This window comes from Populus euphratica, unplaced genomic scaffold, assembly GCF_000495115.2.
Source record: "Populus euphratica unplaced genomic scaffold, PopEup_1.0 scaffold2.1, whole genome shotgun sequence".
Classification (NCBI taxonomy): domain Eukaryota; kingdom Viridiplantae; phylum Streptophyta; class Magnoliopsida; order Malpighiales; family Salicaceae; genus Populus; species Populus euphratica.
Genome location: NW_011499846.1, coordinates 7,642,495 through 7,660,504, shown reverse-complemented (window position 1 = coordinate 7,660,504; position 18,010 = coordinate 7,642,495). Strand labels below are relative to the sequence as shown.

At 35.2% G+C, this 18,010-nt stretch overlaps 2 protein-coding genes and 1 long non-coding RNA gene across 6 annotated transcripts; 2 read left to right on the top strand and 1 right to left on the bottom strand.

The window, feature by feature from the left end:
• Positions 1-4,110: 4,110 nt before the first annotated feature.
• Positions 4,111-8,089, top strand: LOC105137355 (RING/FYVE/PHD zinc finger superfamily protein). 3 transcript variants are annotated; one of them, XM_011043096.1, is made up of 8 exons: positions 4,111-4,310; positions 4,353-4,507; positions 4,620-4,691; positions 5,112-5,176; positions 5,552-5,705; positions 7,467-7,547; positions 7,661-7,756; positions 7,872-8,089. In XM_011043096.1, the coding sequence occupies exons 2-8, from the start codon at positions 4,373-4,375 to the stop codon at positions 7,956-7,958; spliced, it is 690 nt and encodes a 229-aa protein (XP_011041398.1). In that variant the 5' UTR covers positions 4,111-4,310; positions 4,353-4,372; the 3' UTR covers positions 7,959-8,089. The 3 variants fall into 3 exon arrangements, with proteins under 3 accessions (XP_011041398.1, XP_011041391.1, XP_011041382.1); XM_011043089.1 differs by having other exon boundaries at positions 4,111-4,315; positions 4,354-4,507; XM_011043080.1 differs by having other exon boundaries at positions 4,112-4,303; positions 4,342-4,507.
• Positions 8,090-8,214: 125 nt separating this feature from the next.
• LOC105137312 (DNA mismatch repair protein MSH6-like) lies at positions 8,215-17,446 on the bottom strand. Of its 2 annotated transcripts, none has more exons than XM_011043019.1 (21): positions 16,413-17,446; positions 15,892-15,985; positions 15,463-15,565; positions 15,330-15,383; positions 15,161-15,235; positions 14,883-14,951; positions 14,715-14,798; positions 14,298-14,492; positions 13,625-14,175; positions 13,403-13,543; positions 12,617-12,739; positions 12,330-12,508; positions 12,050-12,252; positions 11,863-11,964; positions 11,045-11,207; positions 10,524-10,813; positions 10,308-10,445; positions 9,930-10,009; positions 9,700-9,799; positions 9,354-9,480; positions 8,215-8,915 (listed from the first exon to the last, which is right to left on the bottom strand). In XM_011043019.1, the coding sequence occupies exons 1-21, from the start codon at positions 17,242-17,244 to the stop codon at positions 8,677-8,679; spliced, it is 3,942 nt and encodes a 1,313-aa protein (XP_011041321.1). In that variant the 5' UTR covers positions 17,245-17,446; the 3' UTR covers positions 8,215-8,676. The 2 variants fall into 2 exon arrangements, with proteins under 2 accessions (XP_011041321.1, XP_011041329.1); XM_011043027.1 differs by having other exon boundaries at positions 12,617-12,708; positions 13,414-13,543; positions 16,413-17,444.
• On the top strand, positions 8,900-9,295 carry LOC105137306 (uncharacterized). The gene is made up of 2 exons (XR_844537.1): positions 8,900-9,090; positions 9,129-9,295. It is a non-coding gene; the product is annotated as an uncharacterized LOC105137306 (long non-coding RNA).
• Positions 17,447-18,010: the final 564 nt, after the last annotated feature.

Here is an 18,010-nt window from a genome sequence, read left to right as displayed (position 1 = left end):
TTGAAAACAGAAGGTAGAAAATGGAAATGATATCAGACAGCCTCTTTATGATTCGTAATTGAGTTTTCAATTTTTCATGGTTTTGAATTCAGTCTTATCAATGAAAAGGGTATCAGACTGTCTCTTTATGATTCGTAATTGGGTTTTGAATTTTTCATGGTTTTGAATTCAGTCTTTATCAATGAAAAGATCTACTGTTGGGGGAAAAAACAAAAAAAAAGTAGATTATCATGTTGCAAATTGGATTGGGATATGAGGACTTCAAAATTCAATCCACCAGCAAGTCTCACCAGACATCAAATCTAACCGCGAATAATCAAATTAAATATTTAAAATTCAATTTTATATCATGAATGATAGAAGAGAATGATTTTTTTAACTTTGAAATTCATTTTAATTCATGTTGAAATGACCAGAATGCATGGTTTCCAATAATCCTCGACCTTTCATGAACAGAATACTCATTTAGCTTAAAAGAAACTTCAATTCACCAAAATCTCTCATTAAATTAGTGGCCTTTGGTTCGAGGTTAAAAAGAAAGTTCGCATGGGTGAAACTTTTCGCCTTAGCTTCCGTAGCTAAGCTAGAGTATAATTGTGCAGTTACAGAGGTTCCCTGGGCCTCATGCGGCAGACAAGACTCAGTTCGCCCTTCCACTTGGTCTGGCAGTTAGCTCGGCCCTGTCGGTGAGTATTTGCTGTAATATGGGCTGAGTCCTTGTGCAAGTTATCTAAACCCAACTTATTCAGAGACCACCATTGTCCAATGCAAGAACTTCAAGGCAAAGATTGCTTCAACGGCCATCCTCTCCTAATCACATTATGAATTGTTTAGTAATCCTCTATAACTGCACAATTTAGCGTCCTGTCGTGATTGATCTTGACAAATTTACTCAATGGCTGACTTACCCAATTCGAATACGTATGGCCTTTTTGCACTTTACCCGTCACCTAGCCAAATTGGCCTCCTGAGTCCTGATTGGGTATTTGTCAAGTCTCCTACTTATAGTTAGGTCCGCCTAAACCCATAAATGAGAACCCTAACAAATAATGCTATTATCTCCATGCCATGGCCAATCGAATCTAAACACCGATTACCCTCCTGGGAAGAAAAATCATTGGTTCAACGAACACAAAATGTAAATTTGTCAAGAGCATGAATCAGAGAAGTATTGGATGGAGATAAGTAGCTAGCATAGCCTATAAAAATATACGCGACAAACCCTATCTTAACTCATTATACAAGACGTGGACAGCATCACCTTCCTACACGGATGGAGGTGCAAGATCAACGTAATATGGTGAGCAAGTGATGTCCTTTGCCCACATGTCCCCACAACGCACAACTTGCCGACTTGCTGCATTTGCTTAAACGTTTTGAAAAATCTTGCATCGTCTCTTCTTAAGCCAATTAGAGATCCACGTAATGAGAAATATCCAAATGGTAAGCCAGAAAGAGAAAGAGATAAGATCGATGAGGGGATAAGCACAAATGTCAGCATCCCCGTACCCTATATTTGTTTTTGCTGTCCGAAACTTCTTTTGTAAGAATTTAATTTTTTTTCATACTTTAAATTAAAAAAATCAGTGTTTTAAGTTATTTTTTAAATAAATAATACATTCAAAAACAATAATTACCAATAATTATATTCCAGAAGGGCAAAAATTATTAATAAAGACCAAGAACTTAAAATAAAAGATGCCACCCGCTATTCCTAATTTCCCAGGTAGATAGGTGATCGAATATTTTCATGGAGAGCGGAGTGGGGGCCCAGTGAATCACAGCTATAAATTTTGGTGTTTTCTCGTAAAGCGCGTTTGGAATTACGTAATTTTTGTTTCTAAATTTTAAAGGAGGGATGAGGTGGGGGCCAGTATTTTTGAATTTCAGGTAGCCAGAGAGCCGTTAGTTAATAGCAGATCCAAGGCTTTACATTCAAACCTACTAAAGAGAAGTAGTGTGTCTTGTAATCGGTCTTTTTTCTGTTTTTATTCACCGGTACTATTATTTCTGATTGTCTCTCGTGGAATAAGTAGATTACGGGACTGCCCCTCTGTCTTTTCACAATCATTTATTTATTTATTTATTATCCACAGTGAAAAAACGATCTACCTTCGAAACCATTTAAATAGAAAGTCGAATAAAATCACGAGCTCGGTCTTTTGGGTTTCAAATTATATTTTTTAAAAAACTTTTAAATGAAAAAAACAACTAGCTTATAGTTTTAATTTTGTTTTTATATTTATAATGTTTTATATAACCTTATAGTTTTAATTTTGTTTTTATATTTAGAATGTTTTGATATAACAATGTTAAAAATAAGAAAAAATATTATTTTAATACATATTTAAATAAAACAATTTTAAAAAAATACCCAACATCATAAAATTACATTTCTTCTATTTGATCCGTCACATGTGGTCAAGGGCTTCTTCATTCAATATCAGGTTTCCACGAAAGATGGTTTTGTGATCTTGTTTTTTCTTACAAAATTCACATAGTTTGATTAAATCATTGGTTTTCAATTAATTTAGCATGGTATACCATACATATAATTAAAATACCAATCCAGCATAAAAGAGCTGGACTTGTTCTGATGGACCGATCAATATTGATCATAACAACCTCATTTATTACTATTAAAATCTTCCTTAAGAATATATTGAACAATAGAATCAAGACATCCGCCTCGATCTAAAAGCTGATGTCCACTTCCTTTGTTTTCACTAAATATATACACATGATACATTCTAAGACCTTAATTTTTACCGAGTTTAATTACAATATTGCAACACTTTCATGAATTTAAACTAAACCGCAAAACGCAAGAATTTAAATAGATAATTAACACCCAATATATTAACAAAAAAAAAATTGACCTTAATTTTTACCGAGTTTAATTACAATTTTGTAACACTTTCATGAATTCAAACTAAACCCCAATACGCAAGAATTTAAATAGATAATTAACATCCAATATATTATCAAAAAAATAAAATTCTTCCATCCTTGATTTTGCAATCCAATCACCATTATTTAACTAATGGAGACACAAAGTGTTCTGTTTAGCTCGAAGGAAAGAAACCTACAGGCACAGACAGACAAGCAAAGAATTTCACGGACAGAATAAAATTGAATGGTCCCAAATTACACGCTCTAGAACCCAAGGAAAAGTATCTTGCTACTTTTCTGTATGTATAATACAATTCGCAGGCTGTTTGACAAAGAAACAGAGGCTCACGTATCCCTGTGAAAGTCAAGAAACGAAGCCTCACGTTCCAGCTCTACTCAACCGCGTCTCTTGACGCGGTGGGTGTTTGGTGCTGTGAAAGATTGCGGTGGAAGAAAATAGATTTAAGAGATGTATGTAGTTAAATTGTCGTGAGAAGTAATTTTACATGTAAAATGAATAAAAATATAATACTTTAAATTTTATAAAATTAAAATTTAAAATACAATTATATAAAAGATCAGATATAAAAAATAAAAACTATTTGACTAATCAAACTGTTTTTTCTTTGTATTTAAATAAAAAACAGAAACTACCATCATATCAAATATTTATATTGTTCTAATTTTAATTTTTTTTAAACTGGATTTAACCAAAAAAAATCTAGATGAATATTCTCCGTTGTTGTCAACATCATATTAAGATTTACAAGTTTATTAGTGCGTGATTGTAATTACTTTTTAAATAATTTATTATACTAAAATACTTGTTAATAATATTTTTATATTTTTTAAAATTTATTTTTAACATTAACACATTAAAATGATTTGAAAACATTAAAATATATTAAATTTAAAATAAAAAAATTTTAAACTTTTTTAAAATATTTTTAAAATATAAAAACAAACAAAATAGAAGAAAATGAATGAATATATAATAAATATATAATTTTTTTTAATTTAATCATTCATCCTTTTTTTTTTTTTTTGAAGGAACGAACACTTTTAGGTTTTCATTCTTACTCGCTAGGTATTTTCTTTTGTATTTTCGAGAAATTCTTTAATATTTTTCATTCTTATACAATACTTTACTTTTTTTGTTATGAAATAAAGTTTTTTTTTTTTCAGAATAAAAAACTCGTAGTAAGTTGTTGATACGCAAGAAGAGTGAAACAAAAGGGAATGGAGTTGCGGTTATGTTTCAAGTTATCTATTTTATTAAGGGTAGTTTTGGGATTTGAAGCCACTTCCTTTCCTTTTTAAAGCCGAGTTAGCCCAAGAAGACGGGGATTAAAAGTTGGTTTCGAAAAACAGAGAGGAGACCGGAGAGAAGTATTTTTGAAAACTAGATAGAAAGGAAGGAAGGGAAAATTACGCCGTATTTTTGAAAACTAGATAGAAAGGAAGGGAAAATTACACAAAAATGGGAGATATTGTATTGTTCGTGGATGATTTGCAGACAAGTTGTGCAATACCACACTGTAGGATTTGCCATGAAGCAGAATTTGAGAGCTGTAAGAGCTTGGAAGCTCCTTGTGCTTGCTCTGGAACTGTCAAGGTAAGCTAACAGATTCAGTAAACCTCATGCTCTTCTGCCAGATACCATGTAGTTTTGATTTTCATCTTCTGTTTATGATTTTTTCTTTTTAAAAAAATGGTATCTGTTTCAGTTTGCACACAGAGATTGCATACAGAGATGGTGTAACGAGAAGGGAAACACAACGTGTGAAATATGTCTCCAGGTTTGAGACTCTTACGATTTATATATTAAAATCTTGATTTTCTTTTCTGGGTTCACTGCTTCCTTGTTTCCTTTTCCTGATTTTTCCTTTTCTTTTCCCCCCTTCTCTGCTGGAAGATACTTTTGGTTTCTATGAATCAAATATTTGTTCCTGTTTTACTTTGAATTTGTGTTTAATTTCGTATTTCTCGCATGACCCGTTTTCAGTTTTGAATTTTGGAGCCTGCGATCTTCTTTTGATATCCACTGTACTTTTGTTTCTCCCCAGCAACACGGAACTTAAATTTTTGTACTAAAAAACTTTCAGAAGATTGTTTTGCGAGGAAATTCATTATTTGATCCTACATCGGTTTAGTCTTCTTTTAAATTCAGGGATGTCAGGTGAGTAATTAGAATGAAATTTGATTTATTTATCTTGCAGAATTATGAACCAGGATACTCGGCACCTTCAAGGAAGTGTGAGATGATTGAGCCAATGACGATTAGGTACATTCATATTCCCTTAAAAAAATTATAGATAAGAAGAGAACGCGTGGCATTATCCTCCAACTGTTAATGCGCGTTTTAGAATATTGGCGTTCCCTTCCCTTGAATTGCAAACTTCCTCAAATAAGCAGAATATAAAATATACTAATCGAATTGAAAGCTGCATTATACAATACCGAAAAGGTCACAGCTGACGCTGAACAATTGTTTGCTACTTGCTTGGTCCATGAACGTCGACTACTCTCTGTCATTTTCAAGTCTTTTCAGTCTCTTGGGTTATTTTTTTTTTCCTTACATATAAATAGGTTATCTTGCTATTATGATTACGATTATACCAAAACTGTGATGTACTGAAATCATGAATGGTCATGGCAGAGATAGTTTGGAAATCCCGAGAAGAGAACATGATCCGGAAAACCAAGAATTAGGAGGCATAGCTGAAAGAGCCACCGCTGGTGCCGAGGAGTACTCACATTGCTCATCCGCCGCGGACAGAAGCGCTTCTTGCTGCCGGTTTTTGGCTCTAACAGTAAGTACCTGTTCATCATACGATGCTTGAACGTAATTCATAATCTTAACACTTAGTTTAAGAGGATTGTGATAACAAAAAAATAACACAAAAAGAAAAGAGAATGATAGCTTAGCTATTGACTCGGTTTATTGTATGGGGAACTACTATTATATTGTGTGCTTTGGTTGACCGAGTGGCTTGGACGGGAACTTTAACATTTAAAAATTCGGTGGGATTGCTTACCATTCAAACTACCCAGGACCAGGAGGGAGTCAAATTGAAGGTGAATTCTTACAGTTGTTTGGGAACCACCATGCGTGCTAGAACCCACGGTTAGGTCATGTGAGGAAAAACGTAGACGAGTTTCCCCTATTGTTGCCGTCCCACAAGCAATACACGTCTCTATTTATCTGACCTTTTATTTAACACGTCTCTATTTATTTGAAAATAAAAATCGAGTAAATTCATTAATAAATAAAGAAGCTGGAGTTTATTGATGGCAGTTCCTCTTTCGCTAAATGGTCAAACACTATGAATTTTGACAGAAAAAATAAATATCCTTCAACTAAAATATTCTATTTTTTATTTTTATTACTGCCCTTTGTTAAAGTTTTATTAGAAAATTGATGAAAATCCCTACAAATCCTCATTTTGCAATAATAATACTAGTTAAAAAGTATATATAAAAATAATATTTAAGGTTGATAATTGATATCGAAGTTAACACTCAATTAACACCTTATTTATTATTTATTGAATTAAGATATGTATGTATTTGAGTATTTATTGGATTTGAAAGTTGATGAAAAACTTTCTAAAAAAATCCTCACTTTGCATTGATGATAATGATAAAAAAATAAAATAAAATAAACTCTAAAAAACAACTATTTATCTAGGAATAATAATTAGTATTCACGGATTGAATTTTTATTATGTTCATATTTTACTTATTACATAAATAAAATTTAAATATTTATATTTTATTCATTAAATTCTAAACATTCATTTCAATATTTATTTCAAAGTATATATATGAAAACGTATGTATTTTAAGTTAAATCAAGATTAATTTATATTCAAAAATAAATTACCTATCACAAAAACAAAAACAAAAACAAAGATTAGAGAAATATGATTACAATTAGCTATCATTTCTGGGTAAATGCTTACAGTGGGTTTTTCTAGGTAATATGATTACAATTGGAAATCCATTGGTGTTTTCTGGGTAAATGCTTATAGTGGGTTTTTCTAGGTAATATGATTACAATTTGTAAGAATGATTGTTCTGTGTTTTTTTCTCATGGGTTTTTGTTTTGAATGATGATTATGTTTACGGGGTTGTGATTTAAGGATTAATTCTCCTGTTTGATTGCTGGTTTGGCATGAAATTTGATCTAGAAGGTGGTTGTTGGTGACGATGCTCGGGTAAAAAAAAAAAAAACAGAGAGGAGATTTGTTATTCTAATTTTGTTTCAAATAATTTATTTTTAGTGTATTATTTTTTATTAAAAAAAGATAAAGAAAAGTATACAAAAAATAATTAAAAGTATCTATTCTGCCCCACCTACACTCTCTACCTCCATCCCTCTCTGTCTCCTATCCCATGCTTTTCATGTACTTTTATTCATTACAGCGGAGCGCGGGGGAGGGGAGGATTTTTAGGGATTTTTTCCTCATAACTTTCATTGAAAACTTAGACAAGGGGATTGAAAAATTCATTCATATTGTTGTTCAGGGGATATTTTACAATGTAGACTTCTTTTTTTTTTGTTTTTGCAGTTTACGGTCCTTATGCTCTTGAGACATCTTCATGCCACTCTCACCGGTGGAACAGAAGATTACCCATTTACACTTGTTACTGTAAGCATTTGATTTCCTCACTGTGCTCACAGTTCAACCTAACTTTATCCTTTCTGAATTGAATCAGTTTCGGCGTCTCATTTTATTGATTCTCCTCTTGGTATATTTTGCAGTTGCTCGTCTTAAGAGCTAGTGGAATTCTATTCCCAATGTATATAGTTTTTTGGACAATTGCAGCAGTTCATAAAAGCATTCGATCTCAATATCAGGTGAGCACACCTGATAATGCAGACAGATAACAAGAGTGCCACTGCGAAGGGTGCAGCACAGTTCAATTAATTTATTTGCAAGCTAACAAGAGTGTTTTCATTCTTTGCGTGTCAGGATTCTGATGACGACGAAGACTACACCTCAAACTCTGATGGAGATGAGGGCGAGGATCAAGAAGATGAGCACCATCATTTAGTATAGGCATGATCCTAAAATAACTTCTGATTTTTTTATTTTTTTTATTTTGTATGAGAGCATTCCATCAATGCACATATTGTCGACAACATTCTTCCACATTTTGAGGGCATAAGTTACACGAACAGGTTTTAGAATCTGTCACATCCAGGGTTAGTGTGAAATTTCACATTACTAAAACCCCACCCAATAACTAAAAAGTTGAAAAATGCAATAGCAACACCAATCGGTAGGGTTGAACCACCAGCCTGACCAAAACATGTATCGCTTTGAAAGCAAGTCACATTATGAACAACCTCTGCCTTTGTTCGTTGAACCCACCTCTTAGACATTACAACCATACACACTGGGAGCACTATCCCTTTCTGGATAAGAGACAGGGACAGGGACAACATTCTTTCAATATTCCATCACCGATACAACCACTATACAAAAAATTAGCCATCTTTGAGAAAATGACCGATACAAATTCAATCTGACCCGAGACACAATTTTGAATTAAATTTGCACCGCATGCTCTGTCAAATATCTATCAATCACAGCTATAAGTTATATCATGTAGAGTCAAATCACAAAATTTGAGAGGACAGGCCAACAGAAATACCAGATGCTCCAATGACTTGAAGGAGAGAAGCTCCCTGAGTATCTTGGTTAGTGTAAAATTAGTCTGGTAGATGGAGAAATGCTGAAGTGTCCAACAGCAGAAGATTCGGTCACTTCAATTTTACTGCAAAAATATCCTAGCTTTATCCTGAAGTTTGGTCACTGAGCTGATATCGATCCCAGCAGACTTATGGCCACTAAAGCTTGTTGTGGCATTGATCAGACTTCGGATTAATACTACCATCTTGTCACAGCTTTGAATGGCCAACTTTCCTTCAGATCCCTTTCTGTGTTGGCCATATACAGCCTCAAATTCCCTAGACTTGGCAGCAGCATTATGAAGTATCGAGTCTGGAAGTCCTGAAATAATTAGAAGATTGGAATTCATGATCTGATTCAATGGAAACAGTGGCCAAGAAATTGGTTAATGATTTCAAACTTTTTATTGGGATATATGGCAGAAAGTTCAATGCAGTCCAGTGACGGACATAAAAGCTGTAAAATACTGTTAGCAAAAGTTACACTCGACAATGACATAAAATACTGTTAGCAAAAGTTACACTCGATAATGACAAACAACATGTGGCAGAAAGTTCAAAGGGGTCCAGTGACGAACATAAAAGTTCTAATCTGTTGATAGCAAAAGGTGCACTCAAAATGAATCTTTAAATTTTCTGACAAGGATCAACACACGTCATTGTTCTATTCATTGGAAATTAGTCATTAATTATTCAGTTTCAGTCTCCGCTCACATGCAAATCTTGTCTAAAAAGGGCAGTAAAGTAGCAAAAGCATTACCAGCCAGTCTTGCAACATTGACACCATAACTCTTAGGGCAGGCACCAGGTCTCAACCTATAAAGAAATGCAACTTCTTCCACTCCAGCTCCATTTCCAACTTGACATGACATATGGTACAGTGAGACCTGTAGTCGACAAGAAAATAATAATTCACTCAAAATATTTATGAAATGGTCCAGCGATTTAAATAGCTTACAATATCTCGATTTAGGTGAATTGTCCTAGAGCTTCAAATCAGGAGTACTAGCACATCAATCAAATTGTCCTAGTCTGAGTTTAAAAGGCTTCAGTTTCAGAGCAAAAATAGAAACAAACATCAACAAATTCCAGAAATACAAACATACCTTTGAATCTTTTTGATAATCTACAGCTAATCGGTGATAGTGAGTTGAAAACATTCCTCGACACTGTACCTTGTGGACAAAATGTTCAAGAACTGATTCGCTGCAAAGCATAGAAAAGAAACAAGATTGACTAAATTACCAGTATACTGTCAAACAGAAACTTAAAAAAATGCAAAGTTCTGAGAGACAATCCATGACATTGAAAAGTAAAATCTCGAATATATTCTTACGCTATTGCCTGTCCATCTGAAGTTGAAGTGCCACGTCCAAGTTCATCCAACGCCACCAATGAATTACAGGTTGCCGATGACTGTACAAGTATCCATAAAAAGGTTAGGCATGAAAATGCTGAAAGCCTGAAACCAATTAGATCTGTGCTGTTACAGTTTGCAAGGATTTGGAACCTAGACATCAATAGAATTAATAAATTCTGCATTACAGAAATTTAATTTGACTGGAAAAGCTGCATAGACTTTGGCACTTTACTCACAATCACCGACATCCTCCTACACATCACCATTTCAGCCACGTCTGTAAACTGGGACGATCATAGGGACCATGACCCTTTCTCTTAAATGAAATGCTTCAAAATTGCCAAGAAAACTCACCAGCATCAATGCAGTTTCTGAGAGCTCTGTCAAAAATGTACTCTGGCCTGCCATAATATGATCTTTTCCACCCATTCTGACAAAGATGCGGTCAACAGGAGACAACTCAAAGCTTTCAGCAGGGACATCAGCTCCAATCTGTGGGGGAAAAAATCAAAGATGGAAAATGTGGATGGTTACCAGGCAAAACATATATTTAAAGGAGAGATAATTTACCTGCGCCAGAATCACAGCCAAACAAACTTGCCGAAGAAGAGTAGATTTTCCACCCATGTTAGGACCAGTGAGAAGGATAAAGCTGGCACAACCAGAAGCCCCAATACTAATGTCATTTGGGACAAATGCACCCTTTCCCAAAGAATCGCTCCTGAGAACAGGGTGTCCTAATTTTTTTGCAGAAAGGCATGGCACTTCACTTGACAATGATGAACCTACGATGGTTGGATGACATGCAGGTCCTTCATAAAAGTCACTAGCAATTGCCAGACTGATCAAAACATCCAGTTCTGCATCATGAGTGACCAGTTTCAGTCAAGAAAAATGAATTGAAATCATACCATGACAGTAGTTCCATCCCACAAATGAGTGGGAGCGCCTGCCTGTTTGAAAGAGAAAATTTGGTTTCTACTTGAAATACATTTTGTTCTTGTTAGCTTTCTACAGAAATGCTAGTGTAGAGAGAGATGCATATTCAAAATCAAGATCCTATTCTACATGAATAAAGTTGGTGCACAAACCTGCAGTTGCAGAAACTAACTGTCTCCACTTGTCATGGTACTTGCAAAAACGCACAATTAACCTCTGCAAAATGCTCTTCAACGCCAACTCCTTTTCAGATTCAGCCTGTGAGAGCTCTCCTAAGAACTTCTTAATACTTGGAGTCCAATACCTGTAGAAGCCCTGCATGTCCCAGGCAGCATGTAGAAAAAGAATTCAAACAAGATAGCGACAAGGAAAACCAAATTTCATAAGACCAGTAAGCTATTTGCTATGGCCAAAGTTAAGACCCAGTTAACATAGATTGTAGTTGGTAATAAATAAAAGTAAAATCAGGTCGTTGTTATAAATGCATACACCATCATTCTCATTCACACTCTGACACCTGATCACATATTTGGAACCTGCCAGCTTTTATGGGCATGCTAGCTGATACTGACCCTATCTATTTATATTATAAAAAAATGTTTACACGACCTTTTCTTTAAATATTTCATATGACCATGGTAAAAATTAGGCAAAAGCAGTATAAACGACTAAAATTCCAAGTTACTTTTGTTGCAATTCCATGGCACAATGACAAGCCATTCTTAAGGAAGCTAAAAAGGCAAGAAACACAATTCATTTGCTTATGTGTTCACAATGTTTGTTAATGCATACTAGCACAACAGTATTTGCATCACCACATGACAGAGATGGTGATAACTTTTCAAATGTTTTTTACAATGGAATCGACATATTAGATGATGTTACACCTGTCACATTGATTAATTGGCCAAACACTTGCTATTTTTTCAAGGAAGTGTCAAAAACCAAACATTCAGTATGCATCACTTACCTTTTTGGATGAACGCAGCTCATAATCTCGAGGAATACTACCACGCAGATGTTCAGGAACTTCTAACAGGTATGCCTCTTTTCCAACTGTGACATAAGTAATCTGTAAAATAGGTCATGTAATGAGAGAAGATGTTATTTACTAAAACAAATTAAGAGAAGACTACTATTTCTGGACAGGAACTTACTGATTTGTCCCCTAGTAATTTCTGTTGTTCCTTCAGGTGTCTAGCCAAACTAGATTCAACCTCTTTGACTCTTTCACAAGCAGAGTCATACTCCACATCGACACCTTCATGAGGTATTATACGTCCAGAATTGTTGGCTTCTACCCAATCAAAGGCACTCTTAAAATGTTTAAGAATTGGAAGGATGTCTGGAAGACCTTTACCTACAATTACATAACAAAATAAGATTTCAAACTACAATCTTACAAAAACAATAAAAGAACAACAAACTGAAAAGTACCAGGTGTTAATAAATGATGCAACCGTCCAGACTCCACATTTTCCAAAATGACAGCAAGCGAAGAACATGCTTGGGCCACCAATTCACAGCCACGTAGAGCGGATATAAACTCCTGAAGCTGCTTCTTTGCTGCATCCTCATATAAAACTACTTTATATGCATTTCTTCCATTGGCTTCGCTGTTTTTCAATAAAATAATGCATAAGAAACATATTTACACGGAGTTCAGTACTTCCATAATGCTAGAAAAATACATTGATGCATGCTTACTTCCTTCTTATCCTTACCTAGTAGAAAATATGCGTGCAAGCAGCCGCTCAATGTCTGGAAGCCCGGACAACACCTTTTGAAATTCAAGCATCATGGGTTGATTTACCCCCTGAAAGTTAGCTATGATATCAGAATGCAAACTCAAACAGCAATTGGCTGGTTAGAGAACAAAAAATATAAAAGAAATGCAACTATCAGGCAGAAAATTGAAGACATCAAAATATTCTGCACAAAATTAAACTTGAAAAATTACAAGAGCACTTAATCATATGGAGAAAAGCAGACTCTATACTCGGACTTTGAAAACCAAAAGATATTTATGGTCCCATCAAAGTGTAAACATTGAAGGGACCATTTGGAAATAGTCTTGCCCTTCGGCAATTTTGCTAGAAGTGGCTGCTCTCAAGCCTTGAACCTGCAACATCATAGCTGCAAGACCAAGATTTAAAGTTTTGCAAACAACAACTAAGACCTTAAGAAGTTTATTTTTTTGAAAAACTTGGAAAGAGAAAAGGCAATGAACCATGCCAATGATAGGAGCCCCATATTTATTTGGGAATCAAAACAGTAATACTGTTTTAGGTTTTGCATTAATACACCGCCTGTTAATTTTTTAAATGGAAAAACTGGCATATGATAGCTAATTGACACTTTTCTCAAAATAAATCATCAATCCATAAACTGTTAATTTTAGTTCAAGCAGTAGAGGCTTTGGAATTGTTCACCAAGGTCTAGAATTCCAATTATATATATATAAAAAGTTCACCCAGTAAAACATCTCATGCTAGAAAATGAATACCTACTGGAAACTTACCCGCAGACCTGCTACAGCATCCTGGCGATCTTTAATTGATTCCAAATGGTATAATGGTCTTGCTAGCCAAGTTTTCAGCAACCTCTTTCCAAATGCCGTCACACAATGATTCAGTTGCGCATACAGTGTCCTTCATAGATAACAAAATACCTCAAACAATTATGAGGAGAAAAAAAAAATTGGCATATTTAAGAGCATATGACACCCTTACCCTGAAGTGTCCCCGTTTCTGCTGTTCTCAAAAATCTCAAGGTTCTCCAGGGCAGCAGCATCGAGAATCATGTATGGTTTCTTAGCAACATCACAGAAATCAGAGCAAGGAAGGGATTCAAATTTTGCAAATCTAAGCAATGTCTCCTCCAAAAATGCCTGTTTAAGATAATAGAGAGCGCCTCCAAGAGCTGAGAGAGCAAGGCTTCCATTTTCTCCTTTATTGACAAATTCTGACAAAATGCTGGGCAGGCAGCTTGGCCTGTATTCTTCAACATTAAGGTTAGTTGTATCCAAATCTGATTTATTTAAGGGCCCAGAAGCTGAAAGATCACCAACACGCTTGTAGATAGTTTTGACTTCCTGAACAGTTTTCTCCGTGTCCCAGAATTCTGAGAGGGGAGCCAACTCATTGACCAAGGGATTTCTAGTATGTCTCACCATTACTCTCTCAGTTTCGGAGCTAAGCATTTTAGCAGGTTTTACAATTTCTACCGGCCTCAGCTCAGATAATAGACAGCAAAATAAACTGCATTCAGCATCATCTCCAAACTTGAAAAGGGAATTGACAATAAAAAATATTAACAAAACAGATGACACAAAGGAATTATCAACAAAGCCTCAAAAAACAATCTCATCACCTGCACAATAGAATCTGATAAAAATCAACAAACCTGTCCAAGAATGATCCTGATTGTAGTGACATCAACAACACAAACACCAAAAATCCGCTCAAGACCTTGGTTTGCCAAACTCTGGCGACTTTCAGTCAGTGCCATTAAATAAGAAGCATCAGGATTTGCAGAAGGCAACTCCCCCTCAGTTAGTGTTCCTTTTGTAATCACCGCACATATTTCGCGTTTTACAACCTAAACAAATGGGAAATAATTGCCAAAACTTGAGATGAAAGAAACTAACAAGAGAATGCCTAAAACATCATAAAAAATTATTAAGACAAGTAATCCAACATGTGATTAGTGTTAACATCTATACTGAGTTTCATGTGATTTCTGAATCTGATTTAAACATGGTCCTAAAATGACTGCAGGTAAAAAATGAAATCATTTCAGGGACGTGAAATAAATTCAAACCTTGTCTTTAGAACCTTTCTCTTTGCGACGAAGCTCTAACTGTTCAGGTGTTTCTGTCTGCTCTACAACAAGAATTCGATAACCCTGCTCTTCAAGGCAGCTTGTTAAATTTCATTGGAGAAAAAAACGAGGCTAAATAAAAAAAGAAGAAAATAAGTACAGGCCAACCTTTCTAGCCAATTTCTCCACATTCAAAGAGAAGTTCTTCTCTGGAAAGCCACAGTGAGGTTGTTCTCCCTAAGCATCCAGGAAGGAATCATATAATAACTTGAGTCAAAATCCAAAGAAACAAATAAATTCCAAAATATGCAACCAAGAATAGAAGACAAATGCCTCAGGCCAATTTTGATGCCTTCTGATTAAATGACTGCATTGAGAAAGAGTCAACAAAGACAGCAAAGTCCAAAAGATAGTATTCATGATCGTTAGCACTTAATGAATCCTACCTTCATATATTGCAAATCTAGTTCTTTAGCTCCTACATGGGCATCCATTTCAAAGAGCTCATAAAATTTGCCCATCTGCACCAGCATAAATGATATAATTATTATTAGGCAGAACCTAGTCAAGAGAGATTTGATGAATGTATGAAATCCATCTGACTTGTGTACATACCTTGAAAAACAAAACCTTATCCATGTGCTTTGACTTAAACTCCCACCATTGTCTCTGCACATAACAAACAATGAAATTCAAGAAGACAACTCCTTAGATAGTTTCAAACCAATCAGTGCATGAAAGCCCCTACCTGGCCACCTGTTAAACTCTTTGCAAACTCAGCAGGCAAGTATAGAGTCCTGGGATCATAATCTACATCTCCAGGACGCCTTCTCTTTGCATCCCTGCGTTCTCTGTTTCAGAATCAAGGCAAGTAGCAATCAAGGGTGATGCTTCATTCAAAACAACAAACAGTTGGAGCTTCATCAACTATTTACTTTGTTCTTTATTTATTAACTTCATTATTTTGCTGGGTTGACCTCACTACATCAAGATGTACATCAGTGGGCCTAAAACATGAGATTCACATGCGTGAGAAGGGATAAAAATGAAAATAACGCAGGCAGACAATGTGCTGAAAGAAGTGAATGGTTTCTCCATTCTCTTCAAAATGATGTACGATCATAGGTATGAATGAAGACTAGAGCATACGGACCACATTGTTGCAATAAGAACTTACCGTCCAAGAAATGGAAACTTTTCAGCTTCACGCGTGCTAAATCTTTCTGATGCATCAGTCATCAAGGCATTATCAAAGCCATCGAAAACCCCATCTGCAGTAAAACATGCACAAATTCAACAACAGGGATACGTAACCTAATTGTTATTTTTTTCCCTTTTTATGGGAATGTAAAACCTTGTTCTAGCTGCTTTTATTCAAAAAATTTGTAGAAGCATACATTTACTGTTGCAAAGTAATTATCCTTCGGCAGTAACCGTGATCACAGCATAAATGAAGATGCTATTGCAGAGACAAACATATCCAGATAGAAACTGCAAATACAAGGACGCCCTTTGAATCATAAAGAAACTCTCATGTAATGTCTAACAAGTCAGTATGTCCAACAAAACCCATTTTATTATTGACTTCAGTACGTGTTTTTAGGCTTTTCTAAACAAAATGTGATGAATCCATGTCATAAATTTCTTCCAACAACCCTCGTTATCTCAAACAAATATAGAAGGAAAAACATTACTTACTCTCCTTGTTCTTTACAGGCTCCACAACAGAAACCTTGACTCCTCCCGTACTCGCATCCCCACCACTCTTTCCCTTCTTTCCCAAATCCAACTTTCCACCTTCTCCACTCGCTTTCCTTTTCCTCGAATCCTTCCCACCTCTCTTTCCTTTCTTGCCATCATCCGCTTCTTCCTCATCCATCAAATCAACGTCCTCCTCCTCGCTAACATCCTTCTCCGCATTCTTTCCCCAATCTTCATCACTCGAGTCGTCACCACCACCAGCACCGCCATTATCGCCCTCGACATTCTCCATCTCATCATCTTCAAGCACAATCTTCCTAAAACCCAAAGAACCCCTGCGCAACCTCTTAAATTTCTTAACGCATGGCTCAACCCACTCAATCTTCTCATTGCTCAAATCCAACAATTCCTCTTCACAGTCATCATATTGTATCAAATGCTTCTTCGATTCATCATCGTAAGATTTAACAAGACCCTCGTACCAGCTCTTATCCAGGGGCCAGTAAACCCTAACCCTCCTCTCCACCGCCTCTTTGCCATACACTCCAACTGTTGAAGGAGACGGTGAAGGAGTTTGTCCAATAACTAATAAGGGTTTTTTAGGCTTAGATTGGACTGGCGAAGGAGTAGTTGGGCTAGAACTAGGGCTTTGGGTTCGAGAGCTAGGGGTAGGGTTAGGTTTAGTATGGGAATTAGGGATTTGTTTTTTAGAGAGCGTGGGTGGAGGAGATGGAGAAGGAGTCGTCGTCGTGGAGAAGAAGGCAGTTATTTGGCGCTGTGGATTTACTATTGGTGATCTACCGTTGCTCTGTTTACGCGACGGTGCCATTTTTTCAATCTTTATTTTATTTTATGCAGCTTCGAGAGAGATAGAGACTGAACACAGAGAGCGAGCAAAATAAATGAGAGGGATTGGGAAGATGAAGAATGAAAAGGGAGGAGAGTGGAGATGGTTTTTTAAATTAGACTTCCAGATATTACTACAATAATAATAACTTGGAATGTCGCTGGCGGGAACTAAATGAAATTCCCGGCAAGTGTTCTCGATCTTCGTTAATTGGCGGGAATTTGGGAGATCATTGATTTACTCTGTTCCCTGCACTGGGAATATTTTTTAAAATAGATTTTTATTTGAAAATATATAAAATATTTTTTAAAAATTTTAAAATTAGTATATTAAAATTATTAAAAAAATATTTATTTAATAATTTTTCAAATTATATTTGAAAATATATAAAATAATTTTTTAAAATTTTAAAATATTTTTTAAAAATTTTAAAATTAGTAATTTATTTAATAATTTTTCAAATTAAAAATATTTAAAAAAACAGAAATAGAAACATTCTCTTATCTTACTATTTATAGTAATATCAAACCTTTACTCTCACCACTACTTTGTTCTCAACCATGAATGTTAACAATGATGTTTAAAAATGGAAAAATAAAGAAAAAATAAGTTGTTGATTAATAGAATAATTTCTTGCTATTTAAATGCCTAATCACTTTGATTAAATCCATATGAATGATATTTTCTTTTCATTACAGTCTGACATTCTATGAGAGACATAGATCCGAAAGACAAAAGCAGGTTAAGG